Source organism: Epinephelus fuscoguttatus, linkage group LG19 (assembly GCF_011397635.1).
Source record: "Epinephelus fuscoguttatus linkage group LG19, E.fuscoguttatus.final_Chr_v1".
Classification (NCBI taxonomy): domain Eukaryota; kingdom Metazoa; phylum Chordata; class Actinopteri; order Perciformes; family Serranidae; genus Epinephelus; species Epinephelus fuscoguttatus.
In genome coordinates, this window is record NC_064770.1 from 15,682,673 (window position 1) to 15,710,216 (window position 27,544).

The window sequence follows — 27,544 nt, forward strand, 5'->3', positions numbered from 1 at the left end:
TACTTGTTTTTGGATAAAAGCAAATATTTTCAATAACAGAACAAAAGTTGGCAGGTTCCGCCATCTTGCTACCACTTCTGATGTGCATTGTGCAATGCCCTCTGTTGATAACACATCCTTGATTACAATGGTTCTGTTTAAAACTGGTGGAAAAGCGGGCTCGTTTGCAAGATAGCACCAAGGTTCCAAGAACCAGAGCTAACTTGGTGGAAAAGGGGATCAGTGATCATAATTCAGGAAGTTTTTACCAGCAGCCAAATTAAATGCAAAGGTCTCCTCCTCTCCAACAGAAAAGGACCTGGGGTCTCATTTACAGTATAAACATTGTGTACACACCAAACTGAGGCCCGAAAAGGGCATACGTGACTTTCCACACAAAATGATCTATAAAAACAGACTTGATGGGAGAAACTCTGACCCATGCTTATGAACATTTTGGAGATGGGAAATTGGCCGCGCAGATGGTGAGGTGAAATCCTAATTGTAGAAACTTTTTTTGGCACACGCCATTTTAGTATGGATCCTACGCATTGTTTTATAAATGAGACCCCAGGTGTTTTAAACCATTTAAACACTGAATAAAGCAATTTCACATTTAAGAAAATCAGTGTTTTTCCAGTGCGCTTGGTGGCTGACATGGCAATGCAAATGGCATATAGAGCCATTGAGCTACTGTAGAAACATGACGGTGCAACATGGTGATCCAAATCATTCTCATTTATTTTACGGTAATTAAACCTTAAAGAAAACATCCTTATTTTATATTTTGCATCTCTACCGATATATCCTCCTGAGTCCTACACACTGGGCTCTCAAGTTGTGTAACTGTCTAAAGGGGAAGTCTACCTTTTCAGACATGTTAATGTGGTTTAAAATTAACTTACCATAAAACTTCAATTAATAGCCCAGGCTATTATTTGTTTAAATCAACCTTTAATTCTTTTCGCACAAAACAGTTGCTCAGTTATCACAATCATTTTTTAAAATTTAAAATAGTAATAATATTGCTTATTTAAAAATTAGGCTTCAGATAACAATTATGAGTCATTCATCTGATCTAGCTTCAACAGATGCATCTGGTCATCAGAGAGTTACATCATTTGATGATTACGGCACCCAGCATACCGACACAACCCCACTTTATCCTGTCAAACAATACAACTTGGATTCATTTTTATGAAAAACCCTTCTGATTGTTTTGATCTGAGGACCCTTACAGACTAAAGGAATATGATTAACTTACAGGGTAATCGAGGAATGGACACATAATTTAAGGTAGCCAACAACCTGGTTTTATACATCCAAAGAACTATCAGTCCTACAGCAGTCCCAGCTTTTATTTTATCCCAGTAAATGTAAATAAAAAAAAAAACTGTAGTTCTTATTATAAGTTTTTGGATATTTGGCTTTATTCAATATTTTGCAGCAGCCAAATGCAGAGACTTATCCACAAGTGTGACTGAATTACAGTCATTTATTGTAAAAGTAAATGACTGAAATATCCTAAACAGTTTGAGTTGGTTACCATAGAAACAGGAGGAACATTATGGGATACATGACGATAAGGCCTCCGGTGTATTAGTCAACATGTTTTTGAGTTTAGCTGTGATGTCCCTCCACGGTCATGATATACATCCATCCTCTGCAGACCTGTAGGCCTCATCTTTACGCATTCCCAGATATCCCGACATTCATAGCTGTATATTGAGCAAATGACTGACATGTGAATCCATGATCCCGTTTTATGGCTCCTGTTCGGCCGTGCGCCTCAGCATCAGCCGGGTTGTCGCATCCTCTCCCCGGCAACGGGAGGAGGAGGCTGTTCGGGATGAGGGAGGTACCGCGGTCCCACGTGTCCTCCTCACCGCAGACCCAACGCATTGCATTTCTCCTCGCTTTCCCATCTCTTCGTTTCCGCATACCGCAGATTCACACACACACACACACACACACACACACACACACACACACACACACACACACACGTACAACCTCATCTATACACTAGTACGCACCCGCGCATTTTTGCGGAGCTATGCATCCGCGGTGCGCGCTCTCCCGTTTCTCCTCACTATTTCCTCACTGATCAATGTATAGGCCTGTATTGATCACCTCCGCCCTGGCCTAGGTTATGATTCATTTTTCATTACTCTGATATGCTAATCCAAATTCTCAGTAGCGGTGTTTGCTGGAGCTGAGAGGGCGAGAGAGAGCGCGAGAGAAGGAGAGGGGGGAGAGATGAGAGGACGCGCATCATCAGATGTTTAGCAGCAGATTCACTGTCGCTCCTCGCCATCATTTCTGCTGTGCGCTTTTTGGTCCCTTTCCTCCCCTCCGTCGGCCGGGTTCGTGACATTTTGCGGCTCTCGATGTTGTAATCCGGGGGAATATGTGAAGATCATGCTGGCGGTGTGGTGCTTCATGGTCTTTGCTGCAGTGGGCGACAGGCTTGCGGTCTCAGGTAAGAGAGGCAGAGAGGAGGGAGAGAGAGAGAGGGTTTGGATGAAGAGCGGGAGCACCCTTTTCGTTTCCTTTGCATCCACATTTTTTCCCCTTGCACCAGCACTTTTCTAACCCCGGTGTGTAGGCTGCGATTGTATTGTAGCGGGAGCACAGTGCCAAGCAGCCTGCTGGCCTCAGAGCACTCTCCGATGCGGTAGATTTGCTGCATCAACACATTTCCATCGCAGCCCCATCGCCTATATCCAACGTACCCATAACCATTTACAGCGGTGTTTAACCCAATCAACATCTAAAAGCACCATGATATAACTTGCCAGTCACAAAGGCAACGTGTTTTTACAGTCTGATTGATGATTGCTGGGATTTTTAAGCTACATAGGCCCTGTGTGTGTCAGTATGGGCGTCAGCCTATAAACTATGACTACATTATTATCATTTTCCATCAAAACTTAATTATGCCCACTGAATTTCTCGGACTGGAGCTGCGACTGATAAAACGGTTATTAACTGGTTAGTGTGATAAATGAGGTCAGCAGACCATTAGTTTACAGAAAAAAAAAACACTGATCTGAATACTCACACAGTGGGGCTTATTTAAAGTATTTCACTTTCAAACCAACTTCTACCATTTGATTAGCTCACTACTAAGGGCATAGGTCTTGTGTTAATATTTGGGGGGGGACATATGAGACAAATTCCGAGCATTAAACACTTAATTTCCTGCATTCTAAGTCACTTTTAAACACCAGTTTGTGACTTTTACAGTGCAAGTGTCTTCAATTTTGCATGCTATCTAAATATTGAGGGTGACATGTCCCCTGCTTCCCCCTGAGATCTACACCTATGCACTGCATCACTAGCAGGTCCAATTTGTCCCTACCTTGCCAAAACCTCTGCACACTCATGAGCCTACCGTGAGATTGTCTCTGTTGTACTACCTGTAGGTGTGTCCAGGAGCCTGGAGCAGGATGGAGGCATCTGGGACTGGTTTACCCCGGCAGGGCAGTCCGACAGCGAGGACACTGCCTCCAAGATTGTCTATCCAAAACGGCTGGTGCAGCAGATCGAGTCAGAGGAGGAAATGGCTCATGACCACTTGGATACCAGGGTGAAGAACAACACTGGGAACACCTTGGTAAGTTGTAACTAAGGGTAACCCTCCCTTTTGGACCTTTTATTATGTTTAACTTTGCAATGGATCACTGTTCACTGTGATGCTCAGTCCAGTGGTCTTAATGTAAGGGCCAAGGACACAAGCTTGACAAGGTTTCAGGAATCTCCCAGCAAAATTGGAAACAGATTAATCTGACTGTAGTCTCAGTTTGAGAATGTATAAGAATGGCCTTTTAAATCAGGTTTTTTTTCTGGACCAAAATCATATGAAACCAGGCCCTGTAGCTGAATGTGCAGCTCATTAGGTTCAGGAAACCTTTAAAAATGTCAAGTCTAGTGCTCAGGATGCATCCTCACTATTGGTGGCATTGTAGCAAGTCTGTGTGGACACATATGAGTGTGACAGTACCAAGACTGACTGCAATTCTGCTGATGGGGAACCAGTGTCTGTAACAGTGCAGCGCTCGGCTCTCTGCTGCTCACGCAGCTCCTGCTACACAGGGATGACAGTGCAGGGTGGTGTCTTGCAGCAGTCTCCACTCCTCGTGATTTTGACCCAGTTAGTCACCGAAAATCCCTCCGAATGTCCACAGTGAAGCAATGTCAGGTGGGACGCAACCGAGACAGACAAATGGTTGAGCAGCCATTTATTCCCGCCTAAACTCAAATCGTAACATCTGGCAACAAGTTCTGAAAGTAAAACCTTCTGACCTGCTTTGTGTGCTGTGCAAGCATTGTAGTAAATGCACAGTTCATCAAAGACCTGTTTAAATGTTAGCGTGCGTTTGTGGTGGCCCCTTATCTCCACATGACAAAGCTTGGCCCATCCTGAAATATTCAGTCATCATGTCCGATCATCCGGCTGCCTCGCTGAGCCCTCGACTTCTTCATTATTCAGTGGTGTGTTGAAGTATGTCCCCATTAATTATGAAGCAGGCCTGTGTGAGAAGTGGTGCATGGTCCAAGAGGCTTGAGCACTCCCCATCCCTCACTCCCCTGTTTCTCTCTCTCTGTTATGTCATGCTGATATGATGTGGTTCATATAACTGTTATGAGAGAACACATTAGGCTCCTTACACACACACACACACACACACACACACACACACACACAGAATCACATGTTTGAAGACGAATGATGAATGCTGTTGCCTCTGGAAGAGAGGCTTTCTTAACCAAGCCAGACATTAAATGAATAAAAAAATAGTACCAGCGAACATAATCTATATTCCTAAGATACAAATGATGACACTGCTCAAGTAGACAGGGTTTCAGAAGTTCCTGTTCCAGCAGCTGTTCTTGTCTAGACCTGCTGTGTTTTGTTTTTTGAAATATTAAAGATGCCTGGAATGAGGGAGATGATAAATTTAGAAGCAGCAGGGGATGAACTGAACTTTTTTTTCTTTTCTGTCACATCATGCTGCGATGAAAATAGGTGAGGCAGCATTTTGCTTAACTAGTTTTTTTTTTATCTGTAGTGTTTATTTTGTTGTTGTCAGTTGACACTGAACATGAAATTGTAAGATGAATGTCTTACGTAAAGATTTTTTTTTTAGCACAGATTGAATGACAGCTATTTTTAGAATTTCAGGCTGAGGTAAATATGCTGTATCAGGATATCTGTATTATTGTTTGGTGTGATGATATCCTGTCTTTTAAATTGATCTTATTGGTTGAAGATATGCTATGCGGGAATTGACGTTTATTGGTTGCAAACAATATCGCCAGCTAAAGTGAAAGTGAAAGCCAACTCCAGATCCACTCTTGTTTGTTATATCTGCATTTTTTTTTTTTTTTTTTTTTTTTTTTGCCGCTGTGTCCATGATTTTCTAAGTTTCCTCTTAGATACAGTACATGCAGCTTATGGTCTGGCACCTTTTTGTAAAGTCCCAACTTCAACTGTGTGCTGTGCCCAGGAACATCCCGAACACAGCAAAATAAGAATAAAATAAAGAAATACAGGCAGAGGATTACGTCTGTATAAGTCTGTACATTTTTTTAAGGAAAATCCTGCGTAGTATACCTTTAGTTAAGTACTCATTGTGAGACCACTTCCCACATAGATTTAAATAAGTTTGTTTAACATACAGAAGGCATCCACAACTTTTGGCAGTACTATGGTTATGTAAAAATGTATATTGATTTTATGGTAAATAATACTCAATTTACAATATTTTTAATATCCATTATGGCTTAAAAAAGTCTGTAAGAAGATGGATTGGTGATGTCAAGTGATCAAAAGCTCCAGAGCAGCTATTTAAATGATCTTCAGGAGAAATTGTTTGGTCAAGATAAATTCAAGCTCAGCTTTGAACCAACAGGGACAAGAAGTCCTTAAAGAAATATGATAGTTAAACTTACGCAAAAGTAATCGCTCTGAACACAATGTACTAATGACCCAATAGAGGTGTGGTGTGGTGTATTTATTTTCAGAGACTCTGCCCTTTGCCTGTATTTTCTTATTTTCTTCTCATTTTGCCATGGTCAGGAGGCTCCTGGGCACAGTGGGCAGGTTAGGTCAGGAATTTATAAGAAGTAGTGACCAGGCACACTGTAAAGAGAAAGCTAAGAAAATTGTGGAGCCAGTACCCAAAAACTGCAAATGCAAAACACCAAGCAAACAAAGCTCGTTCCAAAAAATGTGTGAATCTGGGGTTGGCTTTCCATTTCATTTTCGCTGGCGAGTGTTTACAAACAGTAAGTGACAATTCCCACTCAGTATATCTTTAAAGTTCTTTAAAAAATGTCATTTTGAACATCTACCATTTTATGTCAATCCACTTTGCTGAGCAAGATCATGTGATAGAATCAAAAACACCAGAGCCGCTATTAAAAGGACCTTGTGTTGAAAATGGTTTGTCAGACACCTCAAGAACAGTCACACATAGTGACCAGAGGACAAACGCTATCACTGTAAAGCTGTGGAACAACATTATTGTACAGAGACAGCAGCACTGATGGACATCATGCTTCAGCCTCTTCCAAGACGGTAGTAAGAAATCTGTTGTCCGTACTCATTGGAGGGAATAATTCCTGGATAGTGATGCATTTTATTGTAAAAGCCCAGTGATTCACTGCAGCCTGGTTCCTCCAGACTGAGATCAAAGCCACGCTGGCACAGTCAGAGCTGCTGAAGAGACACACTGTTTAGTCTGCACTAAATCTCTCTCTCTCCTGGCCCTGCTGTCTCCTCACCTCCTCAGCTCTGGCAGCTGTCCATTAGGGACATTGGCACAACATGGCTGTATATAGACCAGTGATCCTCAACTGGCGGCCTACTGGCCACCGTACGTCTCGCCAAAGCTACCCATCCAGCTCGCAGAATATTAATCAATTCAGAAGATGTGAGGAGGTAAAAAATGTGTTATTAGTATTTAGAATATTTTCATTTTGTATTCCTAATTTGAAGCAACCCCATAACCTCACACAACCGTTCATATGATATCCTACAAAAATGTGCTCACAGTGGTTTGTATGATAGCATCCCAGAAAGGGGGTTATGTACGTAACAAAAAGTTTGGGAAGTTAGATGTGGGCAAATAAAGTTACAGAGGTTAGGTTTAGGTTTAGAAAAAGAAACATGGTGACAACGTACCTTAAAACGACTCCACCAACTGGGGTTGTTTTCTTCTTTGCTCCAGTCAGTGCATTGGTCACACGGATGTAGCCTCTCTAAATACATAGGTTAAACACATTGCTGGCTCATGATTTCATATGATGCCATATTTTTTGTAGGAAAATGTACCAAACTACTGAAATGGAAATAATTTTTCCCTATTAGGAGTGATTTACCAACCCCAGATATGTTTGTGAAAAACCCATGGGTACAAAATCATCAATCACATGGAATTATACAAAGTATAACTCCAATGAAACATGTTCCCGTTAGGTCCCTTAACTTCATTCCTTCATTCATTTTCTGTAACCAGTTATTCTGTTGGGGATCACAGGGGGCTGGAGCCTATCCCAGCTGACATTGGGTGAGAGGCGGGGTACAACCTGGACAGGTCTTAAGACTATCACAGGGCTGACACATAGAGACGGACAACCATTCACACTCACATTCTCATCTACGGGCAATTTAGAGTCACCAGTTAACCTGCATGTCTTTGGACTGTGGGAGGAAGCTGGAGTACCCACAGAAAACCCAAGCTGACAGGGAGAGAACATGCAAACACATTTGTGCAGAGTAATTTAGTCATTATTGGCATCTTCTTACATTGTCAGCTGCTGCTTTGTGATTGTCCATGTTTCCGGATGGTTCTGGTAATCCATGGTTTTTGGTTATGGAATGACTTAACTGTCCACAGATCCTGACCTCAGCAAGATGGCCACACGGTCACTCCTCCTGAACATGGGCAGCGCTGTTCCACAGACACCTTTGAACAGCTTAGAACTGCTGTGCAATGATTCATAGCAGGAACAGGACAGCACCTCATATTCCCACCATCACACCAGTCCTTACTGTCCATGAAGCCATTAGTCGTAGCTTTTATTATTACCAAAGAGCAGTGAAGTGTCAAAAAGCAATAAAACAGCGTTCTGAGTGAGTCGTTCACTGCCGAACTTAGAGAAACATTGCATGCAATAGTCCACCTTCCACCTTCTGTTTCCCTCTCTCTGTCACTCACTGGTCTCACTGATATTTGCCTGGTCTGAACCAGGAATAAAATGAATAAAATATTTTTATTATGTTATTAAAGAAGTATTAATGATATCAAGAAACTATTATAGGCTAATTAGGTCAAAATGGTTTTTTTTTCCAAAGTCTGGCCCTCACAGTGTCTACTTAGAAAAAATCTTGCCCTTGGACAAGTGTAATTGATGACCACTGATATAGACCATACTAGCACAGTTTTCTCCTTCTCCTCCTCCCCTCCTTCTTGCCTCCTCCCTCTCCATCCATCTCCATCACGAAATTCAAGCTTAGCTCTTAAACAGCCATAGCTCTCTGCAGTCAGGCCTGCCCGAATGTTGGCAGCCACTGTCGATCAATGGAGACTTTATCAATCATAATATTTCAACCGGCGAGTTGCTTTTAGAGCGTACACAGTATTGATTCTGTTGAATTATTCATGGGACTTTTTCCACAATCACTCTGTGGCTTTTACAGAGCGGCAACTACAATTGCTTTGTTACACTTTGATTTATCAACTATCAAATCTGTCTCTGTCACTGTGGGGTTTTTTTTGTTTTTTTTTTTTCAGCCTGTCCACTTGGCCCAGAGCTGTTTCCAAGTGGAAGCCTTTGGACACACCTTCACTCTGGATCTGGAGCTAAACCAGTTAGTATTACCATCCAAAAATCATCAGATCTGCCTTTTTGTACACACTTCAGTACAGTATCAGTAGGCACTTTTAATTCACTGCAGCTGTCCTCATTAGCATTTCCCAGCACTTAAGCAAATGCACTTAGCGCCTCTATTATGTTACATGACAAGATGGGGAATACCAATGTGACACACACACACACACACACACACACACTGGTGCATGTTTATGAGGTTCCACTGATTTTATTAACACCACATGTTAATATGTCCACTTATTCTTTGTGAAATACATTCAAGGGGGAGAACAAGAGGTGGAAAATAACCCTGATGAAACCAATTTTTAATACAAGGCGATAGAGATAATGCTTTTAGAGATATTCATGGTATCTCTCCTCTCTTTGCAGTCACCTTCTGTCTTCAGAATATGTGGAGCGGCACTTTAACCAGGATGGCAGACCCTCACAGTCAGTGGTAAGGCTGTTTGCGTGGGGTGGGGATGTGTGCTGACAGAATTTTAGTGAGTGAACTTGTCTTTTGGCACACAGAAGGCAGCATATTAATGAGATGACCGGAGTGGCGGTGCAGCATTCAGTTCTTTGGCTGCAGAAACTGAGACTTTGTCACATTTTACACTGGTGCTGATGCCAGTGAGTCTTAGAATTAATTTAAAGTTTTGTTTGTCAGATGCAGTAGCTCACTATTAGAGCTCGTTATACAACACAATTTCCACATCTTGTATATATTTTATGGTCATCTAACGCAGATCTGTTTGACTGAAGTCTGATTTTAGAAATAAAACACGTGCTTCCTGTTTGTTTTTATCTTTTGTTAACGTGATTGCAATGTTTTATTGATGTTGTTGCAGTTTGATCGCCCGTTTTATCTATTTATAGAAAGTGCATTGTGTGCTCTCTGCTTCAAAAGTAGGCTGCCGTGGAACTGTTGAGATTATGCATGTTACTGTGCTCTACATACGTGGGTTTTTCCTGTCAGCGGTGTGCCTACATGCCTCGCTGCTGTGGCCTTTCTCAGACAGTCAAGAAGAAAGGCAGCAGATGCCTGTGGTGTAAAACCACAAGGTCAGAGAATTAAGAGATAACAGGAAAATGGATGAAAGCATTGACATCTAATGTGATGTGCGCTTGTCAGAACAGACCAGAGGAATGTCACTGCGTTCTGCTAGCCAGCAGGGATGGCTTTTTTCTTGTACAAATGTGCCCCCCCCCAGCAGACACCCACCCACCCAGCCACCGCTCCATGTCCCCCCCAACAATCATTCCAAACTCTCCCTCAGTCCTCCTGACCAATCAAAAGCCTGTTTCCATAGCAATGAGTTAGCTCAGCAGTGTCATTAAGTTCTTGGCAGCGAAGAGAATGAAAGAAGAGCGAGAGGGAGGGAAGAGCAGAGCCGGCGAGAGGAGGAGGAGGAGGAGGAGGAGGAGGAGGAGGGAAAATGAGGAGTAAAATACCAGTTAATACAAAGACAAGATGAGCTTTGGAACAGGGAGGAGTAATTTGGGGGGTGTATGCATGTTCATAGACAATCGGTTTGTTCCCAGAGCGGCGGGACAGACAGGAGGCTTATAGGGTTGGGGATGGAGACCTGTAGTCAGGCCAGATTGTCGCTCAGCTGGATGGAGGCCTCACGTGACGCCTCCGATGCCGCTGCTGGACATGGCAGGTGCGACGAATCCAGGGCAACACGTCACCAGGCAGATCTCTGTTGCTAGAATGCTTTCGTTTCCACTCAGAACACCGAGGCGTTGTTTGGCTGAGCTGTTGTGGCAAGGCTGAGACACCCTGGTGAACCCAATTTGATCCAGGTGAACCAGTGTTTCTCACTGTTCTCACCTTTCCTGGTGGTTCATTTTCACCTGCTGTGACCGCGTGAGGCAGCACGCCCGCTTTTGAGGGAGTGTTAGCCGCAGACAAAAGCTCACGCTCTATTGTAGTAGTCAAGGTTGTTATAAGGACAGTAAAGAGCAGAGCTCAGTTCCCTTTTTACTCTCATCCTGTGTTTTTCTGGTGCAGCCTGCCCACTGTGCCGTCATGCCATGTTAAATTCTCAGAGCAAACTGTGTGGGCAACGTGAGTGTTGATTTATTGAAGAGATCCTTGTCAAAGGTCTACCTCCACCTCTGTTGTCAGTGAAGCAGAATAGAGTAGAACGCAGGACACAAGTAGGTCACAAACTGTACCATAAACGCTTTAGTGGGGAGGGGGGGGTCACACGTGCAGAGGTTGTGGAAGGTTTTCCCTCGGAGTTGACCTAGTACGATACCCAATGAAGTATAAAAGAGAGCCTGAAGTGTGTCAGTTGATGTTGTTTCATGAAGCAGTGGTGCGCTGTGTCCACAGGGAGGGGAACACTGCTACTACCAGGGAAGGTTAAGAGGTTTACCAGAGTCCTGGGCAGCTCTCTCCACCTGCCACGGCCTGTGGTGAGCCTGAACTTTATTTAAATAATCACATTTGTTGTCCTGTGCATATTTTCTGCACACATAATTTCTTAATATGTTAAATTTCTCCTCTGCATCTCCCTTTCTTTCTCTCCTTGCTGGTTCTTTAGTGGCATGTTCTCTGATGGCCTCTTCTCTTATGGGATTGAGCCCATACAGAATGGAAGCAATCAGGTAAATAGTCAGTGGACAGTAGTTGTAATGATAATTACTGATTTATTTACTTATTATTAGCTTATTTTGTTTATTTGAGATCCTTATGCGCCTAATGACAACTGGGTGTATTTTGTTTTAGAATGATGGTGCTCACTTAATCCGCAGGATGCCTGATATCAGACTTTCCCCCCGCTGCCCAGGTACATAAGTGCATTTAAAACATAAATTACTGACACTCATATATCACACCAGAATATTATGTTAATATTGCCTTCAAGTCTTTCCTCATCTTCTTACCATTATTACATTTTAATATAACCACCTTACCTTCAGTTAGATAAATAAGACCCAACCTCTAATCCATAACTGTTTCAATAATATCAAGATAAATGTTATTTAATATTCCATATATTGCTTATGTTATTAAAAAAAGTGTTCAGACATGGGGTTAATAACAGTCACAGCTTTTCTGAGAGGGAACTGTAATGTTTTGACTGAACATGAGATAGCGATGTTTGCACTGCACCGTATAGCACAGGAAAAAGTAATATTGCTTTAAGTGCCCGCAGCTCCGCTTCTCTGTGTCCAGACTGTACAGAGGACAGTGAGTGGGATAGCACAGGAGGTGATGGTGATGATGATGACGACAGACCAGACCAAATGAGGGAGCAGCAGGTGTCTGGGGGGCTGAGGCGATCCAAGAGATATGCCCGCAAGCCCTCGGTCCAGACTGAGACCAAATATATTGAGTTGATGGTGGTCAACGACAACGACATGGTGAGTTGAAAGTACTTATTGCTGTGGTTTATGTGGACATCTGTCCTGTGCTGGTGGTCTTTGTCATCCTGAGAAAGCACAGTGTTCTGGGTGATAGAGGCTGTCCAACAGTGCTTAGATCTACCAGCATGGTTTGTGAGGTTAACCATCTACCAGCATGGCTTGGGGATGTGTGTATCAAAGAATGACTTAATTTTTACTTTCAGCCTGAACCCTGTTTTCCCAGGTATTTGTGTCCAAGTGACTAATGGGAACAACAAGTTTTGAAACTGGCCCAGCATTGAGTGAATACAGGGAAACAGGCTGCATTGTAACCACCTGAGCCATTTGTGCACCATCAGTTTACGTCCACTAAAAGTGCTTGTTTTTACCACTGACAGGCTCAAATTGTTAATCTATGTGTCTGATAACATTATGAAAAGAATTCCCACAGAGATAGACCTGTTTTTTCAAGAGTAAGATCCTTTTGCATTGACCAAAAATCAGTCCCGAAATCGTCAGGGCAAACCCACCAGTCTCCATTTAAATACACAGGATTTTTAATGTGCATGGAAGCAGCATATCTTCACATCTATTTGGTGGAATTAAGGGTTTATTTTAGCCATGCTAGAGTTGGTAGTTGTTGGAACAATGGAAAGACCAATCAAGACATTTTTTGTTCTTTCATTTAGTTTCTGTTAGCTCTGAATGAGGTGTGATTTAGGAATATAAAATTATATTTTTTTTAATGGAGCGTGGTGGGTTTGGTTTCTGGTTAAACAAAGGGGATTTTACTCATTAACAAAAAGGCCCAGTTGAACAAGCTGAGCCTGTCAGTGGCAAAAACACACTTTCAGTGGACGTAAACTGACAGTGTACCCTTTCAATGTTACATTGCAGTCATACATTGCATTGCAAAATTAGGTTACCAGTTGCTATCATGTTTGCTTGTCTCACAAATGTAGACACATGAAAAAGCTACATTTAGGCTGCTGGAAATTTTTCTATCGCTGCAAAGCTAACAGAGGCCGCACAGGCAGACTGCTAACTTCATCATGCATCCACTGACATCAGAGTATGTAATGGTGAAAGTAAACTAAGCTGCCCTCATAGGTATAACTGTCATAAAGGAGTAAAGACAAAATAAAGCTGGAAATAAAGCAAAAGTTAGAAACTGGATACAAATACTTGCCAGCATTTTGATCTGCCGATGCAGATGGCAATAAAGTCAGTGAAACATTCCTATAAAGTAACGCCTTATGTCAGCATCCGTACAAGTATAGAAGTACAAACTTGTGTGTGAGAGACTGAATGTTACACCATCTGTGTATCTCTGTGTCTCCACAGTTTGTACAGCTGCGTCGCTCTAGCAGCCAAACCAAGAACTTTGCCAAAGCAGTGGTCAACATGGCAGATGCGGTAAGAGCTTTGTTTGAAGGATTATAATCCTCCTACTCCTAAACTCTACACACACACACCGCCACCTGTCGAGAAGTGTGTTTTTTTTATTTCCACATTTGAAAATGATTTATCCCAGAAAGCACACAGAGTGTTCACAGCACAGGTGTCACACCAACAAAACGGTAAACTGATGGGCGTTTTTTGGTCCCCAGATCTACAAGGAACAGTTGAACACAAGGATCGTGCTGGTTGCCATGGAGACCTGGATCTCTAAAAATATGATGCCAGTAGTGGAAGATCCATTGATAACGCTGCAGAACTTCATGAAATACAGGAAGGACAACATCAAAGATCAGAGTGACGTCGTCCATCTTTTCTCGTAAGAGGACAGAAATCTAATATCTTGAGAATTAAGGCTTATTTGATGTTTGGGTGCAAGTTAAGGTTTTATTTTAAATCATGGTATCTTTCCTGTGAACCTCAGAGGGCGCACATTTCACAGTAGCCGCAGTGGGACGGCCTACACAGGAGGAGTGTGCTCTCTAACACGGGGAGGAGGCATCAACGAGGTGAGGAAAATCTAAAGGGATTATTTTTTCTGTTGCACCAACGGGGATTAATTTAAACTATAGATAATGATTTAGCTAAATACAGACTGATAAGATTAAACCAGATCATTTTTGTTGCACAGTTTAAATTATCTTTTGTGCCCACACCCTCTACTAATCCTTTTCAAGTGAAAATAGAACTTTTTAAATTCTTTTGTTCTATTAAGTTGAAATATTTTTACCATAAGGAGAGAACCAGCTTGCCTATCAATACAAACAATGTTGCCAGTACCACCACCCCTACACAGTTTAAACGCAAAAGCACATTTTGTCCACAGGTTAACTGTGCCAGTATTAACACTTTCTGTAAGCTAGTTGAAAGGGACGTAGAGGTGCTCTTTCAGACACCCAAGGCTCATTCTAGATCAAACTGCAGTGCAGGTGAATTGGCTGCTCTAACATCCCTATCTAAGAACCATGATATTACTGTAAAGCCCACAGATAAAGGAGGAGCTCTGATGGATAGTCAACTGTATGCTAATGAAATAACAAGGCAGCTGTCAGCTGTTCATTTCTACAAAAAACTCCCATGTGATCTGACACAGTCCTTTACAAGGGAAGTTAATTGTTTTCTAAAGCAAGCCAAGTCTTCTGGTTATATTAGTGAATCTGAGTACAAATACCTGCTCACTGATTTCCCCATCAAGCCAGTGATTTATGGGTTACCTAAAGTGCACAAACTTTCTTATGGCTTTCCTAAGTGTCGCCCCATCATAGCGAGTATTGGCTCTCTCACAGAACCTTTGTCTAATTATGTTGACCATCATATTAGACCACTGGTTGAGAAGCTTCCTTCATACCTCAGAGATACTGGAGACTTCATCTCCCAACTCTCTACAGTAACACACAGTAGTGGAGACTTGATCTTGGCCACTCTAGATGTAGTATGTCTCTACACCAACATACCTCACACCTCTGGACTCAATGCTTTGAAGTATTTCCTTGATGCCAGGCCTGAAAATGTTCCTCCTACTGATTTTTTGATTGACATGTCCAAATTTGTCTTGACAAAAAATTATTTCCTTCACGGCACAGACTTTTTCCTCCAAACCCATGGTACAGCAATGGGTGCTAGTTTTGCCCCTGATTACGCTAACCTTTTCATGGGCTGGTTTGAAAATCAGTATGTATACCACAACAATCCTTTTTCACATAATGTACTGTTTTGGAAAAGATACATTGACGATATATGTCTAATTTGGACTGGCTCCCACAACGATCTCCATGCATTCCTGAAGTATCTCAACAGTTGCATTGATTCAATTGTATTTAATATGGAATGTGACAGTCACAAAGTCAGCTTTTTGGATACATGGATAATCTTTAATGGTAACAACATCTACACCACTCTTTTTAGTAAACCTACTGACAGAAATACACTACTCCAGCTACCACCCCCCTCCCCTCAAAAAAGGCCTACCCTACAGCCAGTTCCTAAGGGCGAGATGCATCTGTACCAGAGATGATGATTTTCAGGTAGAAGCTCACAAACTCTTTGATCAGTTCTTAAAAAGAGGATACCCACGAAATATCTTGGAGCAGGCACTGTGTAGAGCCTCTGAGAAAAGCAGAAATGAGTTAACAAATGATAAAGCTAAAAAACAAAAACCATTTCCTTGTGTATTCAATACCACCTGTTCACCACTTGGTAATGACATTTGTACCGTAGTGAAAAAACACTGGAATGTTCTGTCTGTTGATGATGTTGGAAAACAGATATTTAACTCTCTTCCCCTTTTCTCCTTTTCCAGAGCCAAGAACATTCGGGACACACTAGTGCATGCAGACACACATAGAAAATCCCTCCACCAGACACGTCTGGACAATGACACAGGCTTTTTCCCATGCCGCAACTGTGCTGCTTGTTCTAATGTTAAAAAGGTTAACACATTTAGCAGTTTTATTACCAAAAAGGAATACAAAATAAACAAAATGATAACTTGCAACTCTACAAATGTTGTCTACCTTCTTGTATGCACCAAATGTGGCATCCAATATATTGGTAAAACTAGGAGACAACTGAGACTAAGAATCAATGAGCACAAAAGCTCCATTCGCCGCGCTGATCCTAAATCAGCTGTGGCCAGGCATTTTGCTGATGGAAATCATTCTCTTTCTGATCTGATATTTTGTGGCATTGACATGATAATTCCCAAACGTCGTGGTGGCAATGTGGACCAAATGCTTCTACAATGTGAATGCAAATACATTTATTATTTAAAAACCTTACAACCCAGTGGGTTAAATGAAGAATTAGAAATGTCTTGTTTTTTGTAGGTCTGTCTGTGTGCACTAGTCTGACCCTAATAGTCCCCAAGCTAGAGTACAGATGTATATCTGTTGATGTACTTATTCACCTTTGAGCTCCTTGTCCAAGGCTGTTTGTATATATGTATATTGTAATGGTGTGATGTGTGACACAGTGCTGGTACCTCTAATTGATTACCTGCCCTCTGTGAGAGGCTCCAGGTGTGCCCAATCAAGTATGATTGAGAAGACTACACTATAAGAACCATGCCACTAGGACCTCTCATTATATGCACTGACGATAGTCCCTTGAGGACTGAAACGTTTGCTGCTTGTTTGTCTGTGAAGATCCCCAGTAAAATGATCTTTCATTAAGACTCTCAGTCTACATTTGTTTTCTGTGTGCGAGTCCTTTTCCGCTTTTTGACTTTCATCTCTGACTACCGCACTAGAATTAAGAAGTTTTTGGACTGATGTTAAGTGCGCAGCTCTTTTTGCTTATTACTACAGTTTAAATTAAACCATTGATTTAAAAGATAAAGTGTGATGATGATTAAAGTTTTTATATTGAACCTCCTCAACTGTCATTTTAGATCAGAGGTAAAAGTTTGGTGCAACATGGCGAGGAGAGGACTAAAGATTATGAAGTTTGCATGTTAAACGTGTTCAGTTATTTAGATAATATTAAAGGAAGTGTATGTGACATTCAGAGTATTAATATAGTAGCGAATGACTATTACTATGTCTGTGTGAAGATATAGTGAAGTAATGGCATTCTGATGTTGTGGCAGACAGTCCGGCAGCGCTTCGATGTTAGTGCATGGGAGTCCCTGTGTGTGTATCCCACTGGCTAGCTTATCACAAGGGGGTAGGGGTCCCCCCCTACACGTTAACACCATTAGCTCTGTCAGCACTGTATTATTTTAATTATGGTTTGAAAGTAATAATCTCAAAGATTTTCACTGAAACAAATGGTAACACAGTGGTGATTGAGCCTATGGCCCACTGATGAAAGTACTGCAATATTTATATATTTGCAGTATTATGAAGTGGGTGTTGAGGGTGACATTTGCCAAAGTGCTGTATTAAGTTACTGCTAATGCAAACAAAACATTTCCAAATTTTAAGACCTACCATAGAACAAGTCCTCCAGAGCATTTCTTTTACATTTTTACATGCTGTAGTGCCATTTTCTGAGTAGTTTAATACACTATACATCAATACAACCCTTATATCCCAGATTTTAATAATATGTTTGGACTTATGTCCATACTAATAAAATAATATGCTAAAACATGTAATAAACCAAAAAATGAAAATCAATTTTTTTAACACATATTTTTCTAAATACACGCAAGAAAATTAGGTCATGCTCACAACATGATGAAGCTAATTCCAATGTGGGAAGTGCTGTGAACACCTGCGATCTGGATTATAATGTTTTTGTTGTGTGCGCTTTTTACTGGATTTCTACAAACCCATTAGTGCAAGGAAACAGTGCTCTGGGACACAATGAATGTGTGATATGTTAATGTAACTCCTCCGGTTTTATATGCAAAAAGAATTATTGCTCTATCTTATTTTGTTGCAATTCTACCGGCATTTAAAAATAGATATGCAAATGGATGCTCCCGTTGGAGTTAAACCAGCGAAACACCAGTTGACTTTAATTATGAGGGGGTTACAGGAAATGCAATGTGTTTTTCAGTGAGCTCAGCACTTACTGTTATCATTCATCAAAAATGTGTTGACCAAACAAGAGAATGATCATTTTTGGCATTTGTTGACAGTGGATCAGTTTGGAATATTGCAGGCAGTAATGGCATCAGAACAAGCAGCCACAGAGAGCTGCGACTAACCAACTCCTCTCACTGCTCTCTGCTGTCTGCAGACTCATACACGGAGCAGTTTAAAATCAGTTATGGTTGCTCACAGAATTGATGGTTCTAAAAGTCGAATTATTGCCTGAATTCTTAATTAAAAGAACAACAATTTGTTTCGCTGCCCGCAGAGCTCTTTGACTACCAGTTACTACAGGTGTCACCAAATCACAGAGGACTAAAATCTTAAAGATTGCCACTTTAAGTACATCCTGTTTGGTGCAACCCAAGTTACCATTAGGACTTTATTAATGTTATCCCCATCTCACTGTGTTGATTCTATGTGTGTGTGTGTTGCAGTATGGGAATGTAGGAGCAATGGCCATCACTTTGTGCCAGAGTCTCGGCCAGAACGTCGGTATGAGGTGGAATAACATCCGCAACTCTGCAGGTAAAAGACAACAGCAAAGCCTGATAATGGGGGGGGGGGGGGGGGGTGGTAGAGACAGCGTTGGGTGTTGGTGTCCCTGTCCAGCAGTCCTCTTTTGTAATTAGACTTCTCCATTAGGTGATTAGTCACCTGTGTCTAAGAGGGAGGGGCTGCTGGTTAGAGCATTTCTGCCACTGAACAATGGGCTCAGTGATTAATGTTGAAGAGCCATCAGGTCCATTATTCAATGCCAGGACAAGAGCTCAGTGCATACTCTATAGGCTCTCCATACCTCTGTTAATAGGTACCAGTTTTACAAGTCTATTCTTCTTTGTTGATCATAAATCTTGCTGCAGCATGTGAAGTGTCATGGCTCGGGCCATGAACACCACATTGTTCCTTTTTTTTAATTTCATGTAATTTATTCAGGTTTCCCCATCTCATCTTTGCTCCTCTTCCTCCTTCTTCACAGGAGACTGCAGGTGCCCAGATGCTTGGTTGGGCTGCATCATGGAAGACACGGGGTAAAGATCCATCATAGATCATTGAAGTGAACGACAAAAAGAACACAACACACCTGTAAAATGCATCTCTTCTGTGTTTGTTGACACGATTAAGCAGCAAGCCTGTTTTCCTTTCGCTCTCCCTCTAAGCTGCGATTTGTTCCGTTCATTTCACTCAATTAGACAATTAAACACCTGGAACAGAGGGATGCTTTGACTTTGACACAGTCTTCAATGAGCTGAGCCTGTGATAATCACAGCTTGTGTTTGATGTGTTAAGAAAACTTGTTGAAACATCAGACCTCATTGTGCCAACTACCTTGTAAGAATTACAAATTGAATTTAAAGTATTTACCATACACTAAGCGTGATTTCGATTTGGCTGTCCTTGCCAGATGGAACAATACAGATTTCAATTATTCGTTTGAGTAATATCCTACTACAGATGGTAACATTTCTGTCAGATTGCAAAGTGATGGCACAGCCACCCACAGTGGATCTGGCATTCCTAACTGGCGGAAAAGCATTGTGCTGTTTTTTTTTCACTTATTCTTTTACTTTTTAATGTCCTGCTCTCGATCTTTGTGTGTGTGTTTGTGTGTGTGAACACAGATATTATCTGCCCAGAAAGTTTTCTCGCTGCAGTGTAGATGAGTACATCCAGTTCTTGCTCCAGGGGGGCGGGAGCTGCCTGTTCAACAAGCCAAACAAGGTGAGGGCCATGTGGGGATATAGGGTGTGCTTAGCATCATATTTATAGACTAATTAATTATTCTTGTAGCCTAATTTCCAACAGAAAACACAAACTCAGAGGACCATGATACATTTATGTTATGCATATTAGTATCTCTGTAGTCTCAGCCAACAGTCTCCTATATCACTGATACGTTTCATCTCTCATCCATCTGTCACCTAGTTATATATGTTCTCATATATGTCCATCTCTGTCTCTCTCAGCTGTTGGACCCTCCAGAGTGTGGGAATGGCTTCGTGGAGCCAGGAGAAGAGTGTGACTGTGGATCCCAGGTGGTGAGTACCCATTTGGACATCATGCATTAAAGCCAATTCTTGAGCTGTTTTCTGGAGCAGAGCTGAAGGTTTGTTTTCATGTCTGTGGCTGCAGGAGTGCGCCCGTAGCGGAGGGGCCTGCTGTAAAAAGTGCACACTTACCCATGATGCCATGTGCAGTAATGGACTCTGCTGCAGTAGTTGTAAGGTGAGTGCACACCATAGAAATAGAATGAGGGTAAGACGGACATTTTCATTCAAACCAGCATAGCAGGATGATCAGAGTGGTGGCCATTTTTATGTGTACCTTTGTCACTGCAAAGAACATTGACCACTGTAGCGTGCTGGCTTCCGTATAAACTGACTTGTGGCAAAATGTTGCAAACTCATTGAGGTGAAGTTTTGTGGTAACGGCCAAACGTGCATAGTGAGGCGTCCTTTGCACACTATCTCCATTGCCTTGCTGCTAGAGAGGAATTGAGATGTGCAGGATGTAATTACTTTATATTTATTGCTAAGTAAGAGAATCACAATCTTTGCTCATGTTTGGCTATTTATCTATTTCTCCAAAATCAGATGTCAGTGAAATTTATTTTAATTTTGACTTTTGGTTCGGTAACATACTGGAGTGCACCGATCTTGATGATTATGAACATGAATATGGGCCCAGGCTACATTATAAGCATCAGTAACAGACAGACAAAAGGAAACGCCAGCTTAGTGTGTACCGGGGTTTCCCACACATTCATTTATTTTTGGCAGTCTGCCATGATAACATCATCTGCCGCCACATATTGATTTTTTTTATTATTTTAGGAGCACTATTGGAATAAATACATTGAGCACCACTCACCGCACCACACTCTGTGAGCAGCAGATCGCCAGGTGTAATGACAGAGAAACTTAACCAGTCATTGCACTAGGTGTAAGAGTTTGGTTGACTTGCCTCTGCAGCAGCTGCTCCTGTCATCCATCGATCTGATCAGCTCTGATCAGATTGACTGGTAAATTCTCCAACCTGCAACTCAAACTCCGAATGTAGAGAGGGGACACAGAATGACACAAAATGACACACACACACAAGAAAAAAAGGGAAGTTGAGCTAAAACATTTTTGTGTGTTGTGTTCCTATAAACGATAAGGTTTGTAAACAGTACCAGCAACAGTTATTTTCTCTGCATGCAATAGGAGAAGTTTTTTTTTTAACCACATAACACATTGGGCATCCATCTTCTTCGGTTTCGCTCATCAGTAGAGTTCAAGAGATATGGTTTGTTTTGAGCTTCAGCCTCCACAACTTCTATCTTATTGTCAAGGGATTCACACTGTGTGCCCTGGTGTATAATTATAGTGCTTTCTTTTATAGAGCATAAAAACTGTTTAAGAAAAGATAAACTAACTGTGATAAATTCAGAAAAGTGTCGTCTCATCTCTACAGCCTGTATGATTACTAACATGACGTATCCAGCATTTACATGTTGCCTCTTTATGCTGTGACCTAGTATGAGCGGAGAGGCGTGGTGTGTCGAGAGGCTGTGAACGACTGTGATATCCCAGAGACCTGCACCGGAGACTCCAGCCAGGTAGAGCTGACTTTCATAACACTGAAGAAAAACTGCAAGATCAACCAGAGTGTCTAGAACATTCAGTACTTTTCTCCTTTTGCAGTGTCCTCATAACGTCCACAAGCTGGATGGCTACATGTGTGATACAAGTCAGGTAAGGTCTCGTTAGTGTCATGTTTGCTAGTCTGCATGCTGCACTCTGACATGTGCGTGATTATTGTTGTCTCATTTCTTCAGGGCCGCTGTTACGGAGGACGATGCAGGACTCGTGACGGACAATGTAGGGGACTCTGGGGTTATAGTAAGTATAGAACACATGCACCTTGAAAGGGCACATGTAGTCTCATTCCCCTTGCGACAGTCTAATTTAGGTCTTCGTTTGCCCTCTCAGATTCAGCGGACAGGTTTTGTTATGAGAAGCTGAACGCTGAGGGGACAGAGAAAGGCAACTGTGGTCCAGGCCCTGAAGGTCAAGGCTGGCTGCAGTGCAACAAGCCGTGAGTCACATTATTCTGATCCTCTTTGCTTATATTCTCATAGAAGACAGTGTGTTCACCTTTTTCTGCTTTTTTAATGCACATTGTCCTCTGCCATTATGTTTTTTTCTGTGTAGGGATGTTTTATGTGGCTTTCTGTTTTGTGCCAATGTGACGATGAAGCCAAAGTTTGGAGACCTGCAGGGTGAGGTGACCAGCTTCACCCTCTATCACCAGAACAAGTACTTGGACTGCAGGTAAGCAGTCCATTTGATCTGCTACAACTAATATAGGGTGTGAAAATTTAAATATCATGTCCCTAAATGTCTATTTCTACCCCCTTATCTCCCGTCTGCCTGACATGTTTGGATGCTTCACACAGAGGCGGCCATGCTCTGCTGGAGGACGGCTCAGACCTGGGCTATGTGGAGGACGGCACTCCCTGTGGGCCCAACATGATGTGTTTGGAGCGACGCTGCCTCCCTGTGGCGGCATTCAACCTCAGCAGCTGTTCGGGATCCAACTATGGGCGCATCTGTTCTGACCACGGGGTAAAAAATTCTTGCGCTCACAACTTCTTTGCAAGCATTGATTTGGTGATTTGCAGGTCAAAAGACATCAAGACACTCCTCTTTGTACTGCAGTGTACACAGACTGACAAGAATTAAGTCCCTCTTATCGTACAAGTGAATGTTTTTCAGACATATTAGGTACATTCACTCAGTGGCCACTTTATTAGGTACATCCAACAGCCTTACCATAACGTCTATGTTTGTGAAGCTCCTCGGTGTTTTTGGTGACATTGTTGATAAAGATATGTTTAGTATTGAGATTATAGTTAAAGGTTGTATTGTACTGACTACATTTTATAGAGAGGTGTCTCTAATTGTTGGTCCTCAATCCACATAAAATTTAATACCTTTATGACAGTGTCAACAAAAACGGAACATTATGTGTAGATCCACTGTTTCATTCATAACTATAATCTAACATGTATTTAGGACCTGTTTCACATCTAAATATAGGTGATGTGACTATTGTTTTTATGTTAAAGATTTCTTCTGCTTTTAATCTACCAAATTTTAAGGTCAGAATTCAAATACGCATTGCAGGTATTGCTTCAACAGTATCTAAATGACTTTATTTTGTTGTGAAATAGGTTTAAACTACATGTTGAAATACTCTAATTGAATGTCTGTTGAAGTCTAAAAAAAAGGTTTCACTTGAAATTCAGTCTTAACAGATTCATAGATTTGTTTTAAGCTGCAAATCCCAACCCAGTTGCCAAAATGTGTTTCTGCAGATCAAGGAAACGTTATATTTCTAATATTATGTTGCAGATACACTAAAACTTAACGTTTCAACAATGCTGTGGTTAATGTGTGGTTATGTTTAAGCACAAAAGCACTTAGTGATGGATAGGAAAAGGTTATGTTTTGGCTTAAAATATCTAGTTTTGGTGGCACTATCCCGGCAGGAAATGCAGGGGCGGCTCCGTCAAAAAACAACTGCTTTTTCATGGCATTGTCCCAGGTGAAAACACAGCAATGGGTCGCTGAAAAACACCCATGTGTGGTGCTTAAAGGCCTTTGAAAATGCAGCAATGACTCACATAAAAACAACTGAGGCAGAGCGGGTCATCCACTAATCGGAAGATCATTGGTTCAACCTCTGGCTCCTCCAGCCTGCATCTCGAAGTATCCTTGAGCAAGATACTGAACCCAAATTTGCTGATGGCTGTTCCATCATTGTGTGACTATGTTAAACAAACTGAGTAGCAGGTGGCACCTTGTATGGTAGCCTTGGCCACCAGTGTATGAATGTATGTGTGGATGGGTGAATGTTACTTATAGTGTAAAAGCGCTTTGAGTATTCGGATCACTAGAAAGGCACTGACAAATGCAGGTCGATTTAGTTGTAGGTCGTATCACCTAGGTGTCACACCATCCAACATCCCCTCTACCTTCTCGATGATGAAGTCAACTCATATTACATCAGTTTGGAAATGTTGATATGATATGATATGTATGAAATGTACAAATGCAACATATCTGTGGTGTGCAGAGATGTACAATGCTACCATTTTCTTCCGGCGCCCAGGCTGCAAATCACCAAATCCATGCTTACCGGCTACATATCAGTTTCAACATCTCTCTCTGCTTGTCTCTTCCTATTACCAGCTATTGCACTTGATTTTCAGCTCCCCCTCCCTCTCTCTGTCTCTCTTGTAGACCTGCAGTAATGAGGTGAAGTGTATCTGTGACAGGGACTATACAGGAAAGGACTGCAGTGTCTTTGATCCCATCCCCGAGCCAACAGTCCCGACGGGCCCAGAGAAGAAAGGTCCATAGTGTCTCTCAACCTGCCCATGTCTCTCTCTCTGTCTGCCTCTCATCTCCCTCTCATAGTCTCTACCCATCATCACTGTAGCGTTTCTATGCACTGAAGCCGAGCGCAGTATCTTGTCCTCGAACACACAGAGTAGCTCACCTGATTGTTGTGAGAAACATCAACATTTAGACCGCACGGTGTGTTACTTCCTGCTGAGTCCTGGTTTCAGTGTTGGAAGAGTGTGGGTGTGTGTTGAGACACGTTTATCCATTAGAGCATATGTGCATGTACAGTGTGTCAGTGTAAATGTGTGTGCGTGTGTGTGTGTGTGTGGTGGTATTGTATGTCTTGCAGGCATCTTCAAGTGTCTTCCTTACTTTCTTGCAGTCTGCCAATGACACAGAGCAATTGAGCAGCTGCTCTCATAGGGCCAAAAAAGCCACCCTGAGCAAGAGGGTGTCCGGCTGAGAGAGCAGGAGAGGGGGAATGAGAACAAAGTAATAAAACTCTCTCTCCTTTGCTTTTTTTTTTGTTTGTTTTTTTTGTTACTGTTGTCTCCCTGACCTCCCTCGCTCACCCGCCCGTTCTCCCACCTCCACCCCACGTGCTGGTATCCTCCTCCTTCCTTTCATCTCTCTTTCTCTGTCTGCAGGTATCTTACCATCTGCCTCTCTCTTTTTCTCTCTCTCTAGTTGATGTTGTTGATGTACAGTGTTGATGCTGTCCTCTGACGTGTGTTTTTTAGTGGTGTTGTTTTGTTTCTGCCCCTCCTCCTCCTCCTCCTCCTCCTCCTCTTCCTCCTCCTCCTCCGCACCCTTCCTCCCTCCTCCTTCCTCTGCGCAGGTCCCAGTGGCACCAATATCATAATAGGGTCCATCGCAGGTGCTATTCTCCTGGCAGCTATAGTCCTAGGGGGAACAGGATGGGGATTTAAGTAAGAGTTCTGGCATGCCTTTGTGTACCTGTCTGCTTCTACCTAAAGGAAACCCCCGCCCCTCCCACTCTCACCCCTCTGGGATAGACCCTAGTTTGCAACTCATCACCCAACCAGGGGAGGGGGAATTGGGGGTTGAGTCTGAGCTCAACCGTGCAAATGCTTGAACTGCTTTTGGCGTCAAAATCCGTGCGAAGCATCACTCTGGCCATTTTGTTTTCTTTGATTGAATCATTAATCAACCCTGAGCTCCATCCTGCACCTTTCAGTCCCTTTTATCGTAATGACAGGGCAGGACCGAGACGTTAATCTGCCAGGAACTGCTGTAGCATTTCGCTCAAGTCAAATAGATTTATTAGCCATTTATGAAAAAGTGTTATTATTTAACGTTTTACCGTTGGTGCTCTTTTAGCCTGCATTACCCAGTTTTTCTCCTAGAGGCAGCATCCTAACCCCAAACGCCCTCGCTGATGTGCTTCTTCTACACTGTTCCACCTGTGCATGCTTGCTATTGTTCACTCCTAATACTCTGACCTAAAAGGACTGCTTCTGCTTTAGTCACAGGTAGATTTGTAAGATATCTGTGGCCAGTGAGAAGTTGTTAATCAAAAAGCAGAATTTAAATCATTCATAGCATGTAGTCAGTCCTTTTAGGGCCAGGGGTCGGTGTCTGTGCATGTGTGCATGAGCTGTAAGCAGGAAGTTTTCTCTTCCTAGTCAGACCTCTGGCTCAGACGGCGGGTGTAGTTTCTGGTGTAGCGCCTTGTCAGACTCTTTGGGGCTGAGAGAGTCGGTGCCATGATGACTGTAGACCTGCTGCATGTGATGTCATCACTGTAATCTTGCAAGAAAGTTTTTGGAGAGAACTGGTGGATGAAATAATGGATTGGATGACTGACTGGGTCTTTGTTTGATCTGTGTTTTTGCTCTTAAATTTAAAGTTAACATCTATATAAAACAGTTTCGTGATTAAATCTTGACTGTAAAGCGGATTCAGCTTTTATGTCCAAAAAAGGCTTGGCTTTTAATTGATGTTTTAAGGTATGTAAGGTTTCAACAATTCTAACTGTTAACTAACATTGCTTATTTGTTTTTAAATTTAACATAATTTTAATGCAAGATGATCAGCTTCATAACATGCTTCCCAAAGCTGTTTGTTATTTTTCCTACTGTCACTGATGTGTCTTGACATGTTGTCTTTTCTCTTGATGTGTGCTAATGGGATGCAGGAACATTCGGAGAGGAAGGTATAACCTTGCAGGACCATGGCAGTGTGATATTCTGTCGCTGGAGCAGCACGACAAAACATCCATATCCTCCCATCATCCCTAATTCCCTCAGCATGGCTTCTTACTCCTTCATTCACCATCTGAAGTTCATCCTTTTGGCTCATCCCCACAGAGTGCCATACATCTCACTGCTCCTTTTTCTGGAATGCTTCATCCCTATTCAAATCTTGCAAAGAAAAAAAAGCCCTCCTCATCCCTGTCCCCAATCCCAAAATATTCCCTTATCATTGTAAAGCAGATTGCCTTCTTCCATTTCTCAAGCATCCTCACTCCTCCACTGTTATCTATGCAGCATTTTTCTTTACAGTCTCTGTTTTCACTTTTCTTTCAGATCTGGCGGAGGATAAGATGCCTGTCTGTCTCTCTGTCTTTGTGTCCTGTCTACTCCTGTCTTCCTCCTCGCACTGTGTCGTTTCCACATCAGAGAAGAGGGGAACAAAAAAAAAAGTCTTCCACTCCTGTCCCAAAACCTCTCCGAACCTCTTCCGATCATCGTTTCCTCCACACTCCCCCGTCGGCTCCTTTCGTCTGTCCTCCCGCCTGGCTCCATCCTCCTCTGGGCCCGTGGAGCTCCTCTCACCATACCAGCCAAATCATACTTGTGTGGCTGCTTCCAGCAAGCCGCTGAGGACTGTGTTTGAGCCACGCCATAGAGCGAGCAGGTGGCTTTCCCTGTGGGAGACACCAGGGTCTTCCTCCAGTCCGGTGGCTCT

General features: G+C 42.3%; 1 protein-coding gene across 1 annotated transcript; it reads left to right on the top strand.

The window, feature by feature from the left end:
• Window positions 1–1,912: 1,912 nt before the first annotated feature.
• Window positions 1,913–27,296, top strand: LOC125879825 (disintegrin and metalloproteinase domain-containing protein 11-like). Its single transcript, XM_049561922.1, is given in 27 exon segments — window positions 1,913–2,324; window positions 2,327–2,461; window positions 3,408–3,598; window positions 8,784–8,860; window positions 9,253–9,319; window positions 11,207–11,289; window positions 11,418–11,481; window positions 11,603–11,663; window positions 12,053–12,240; window positions 13,567–13,638; window positions 13,833–13,999; window positions 14,105–14,189; window positions 18,656–18,746; window positions 19,198–19,249; window positions 19,841–19,940; window positions 20,186–20,257; window positions 20,352–20,444; window positions 21,739–21,819; window positions 21,905–21,955; window positions 22,039–22,102; window positions 22,193–22,298; window positions 22,415–22,534; window positions 22,660–22,828; window positions 24,509–24,620; window positions 25,452–25,542; window positions 26,772–26,789; window positions 27,163–27,296. Coding segments are annotated over 27 exon segments (2,490 nt in total). The 5' UTR covers window positions 1,913–2,260; the 3' UTR covers window positions 27,179–27,296.
• The last annotated feature ends 248 nt before the right edge of the window (window positions 27,297–27,544 follow it).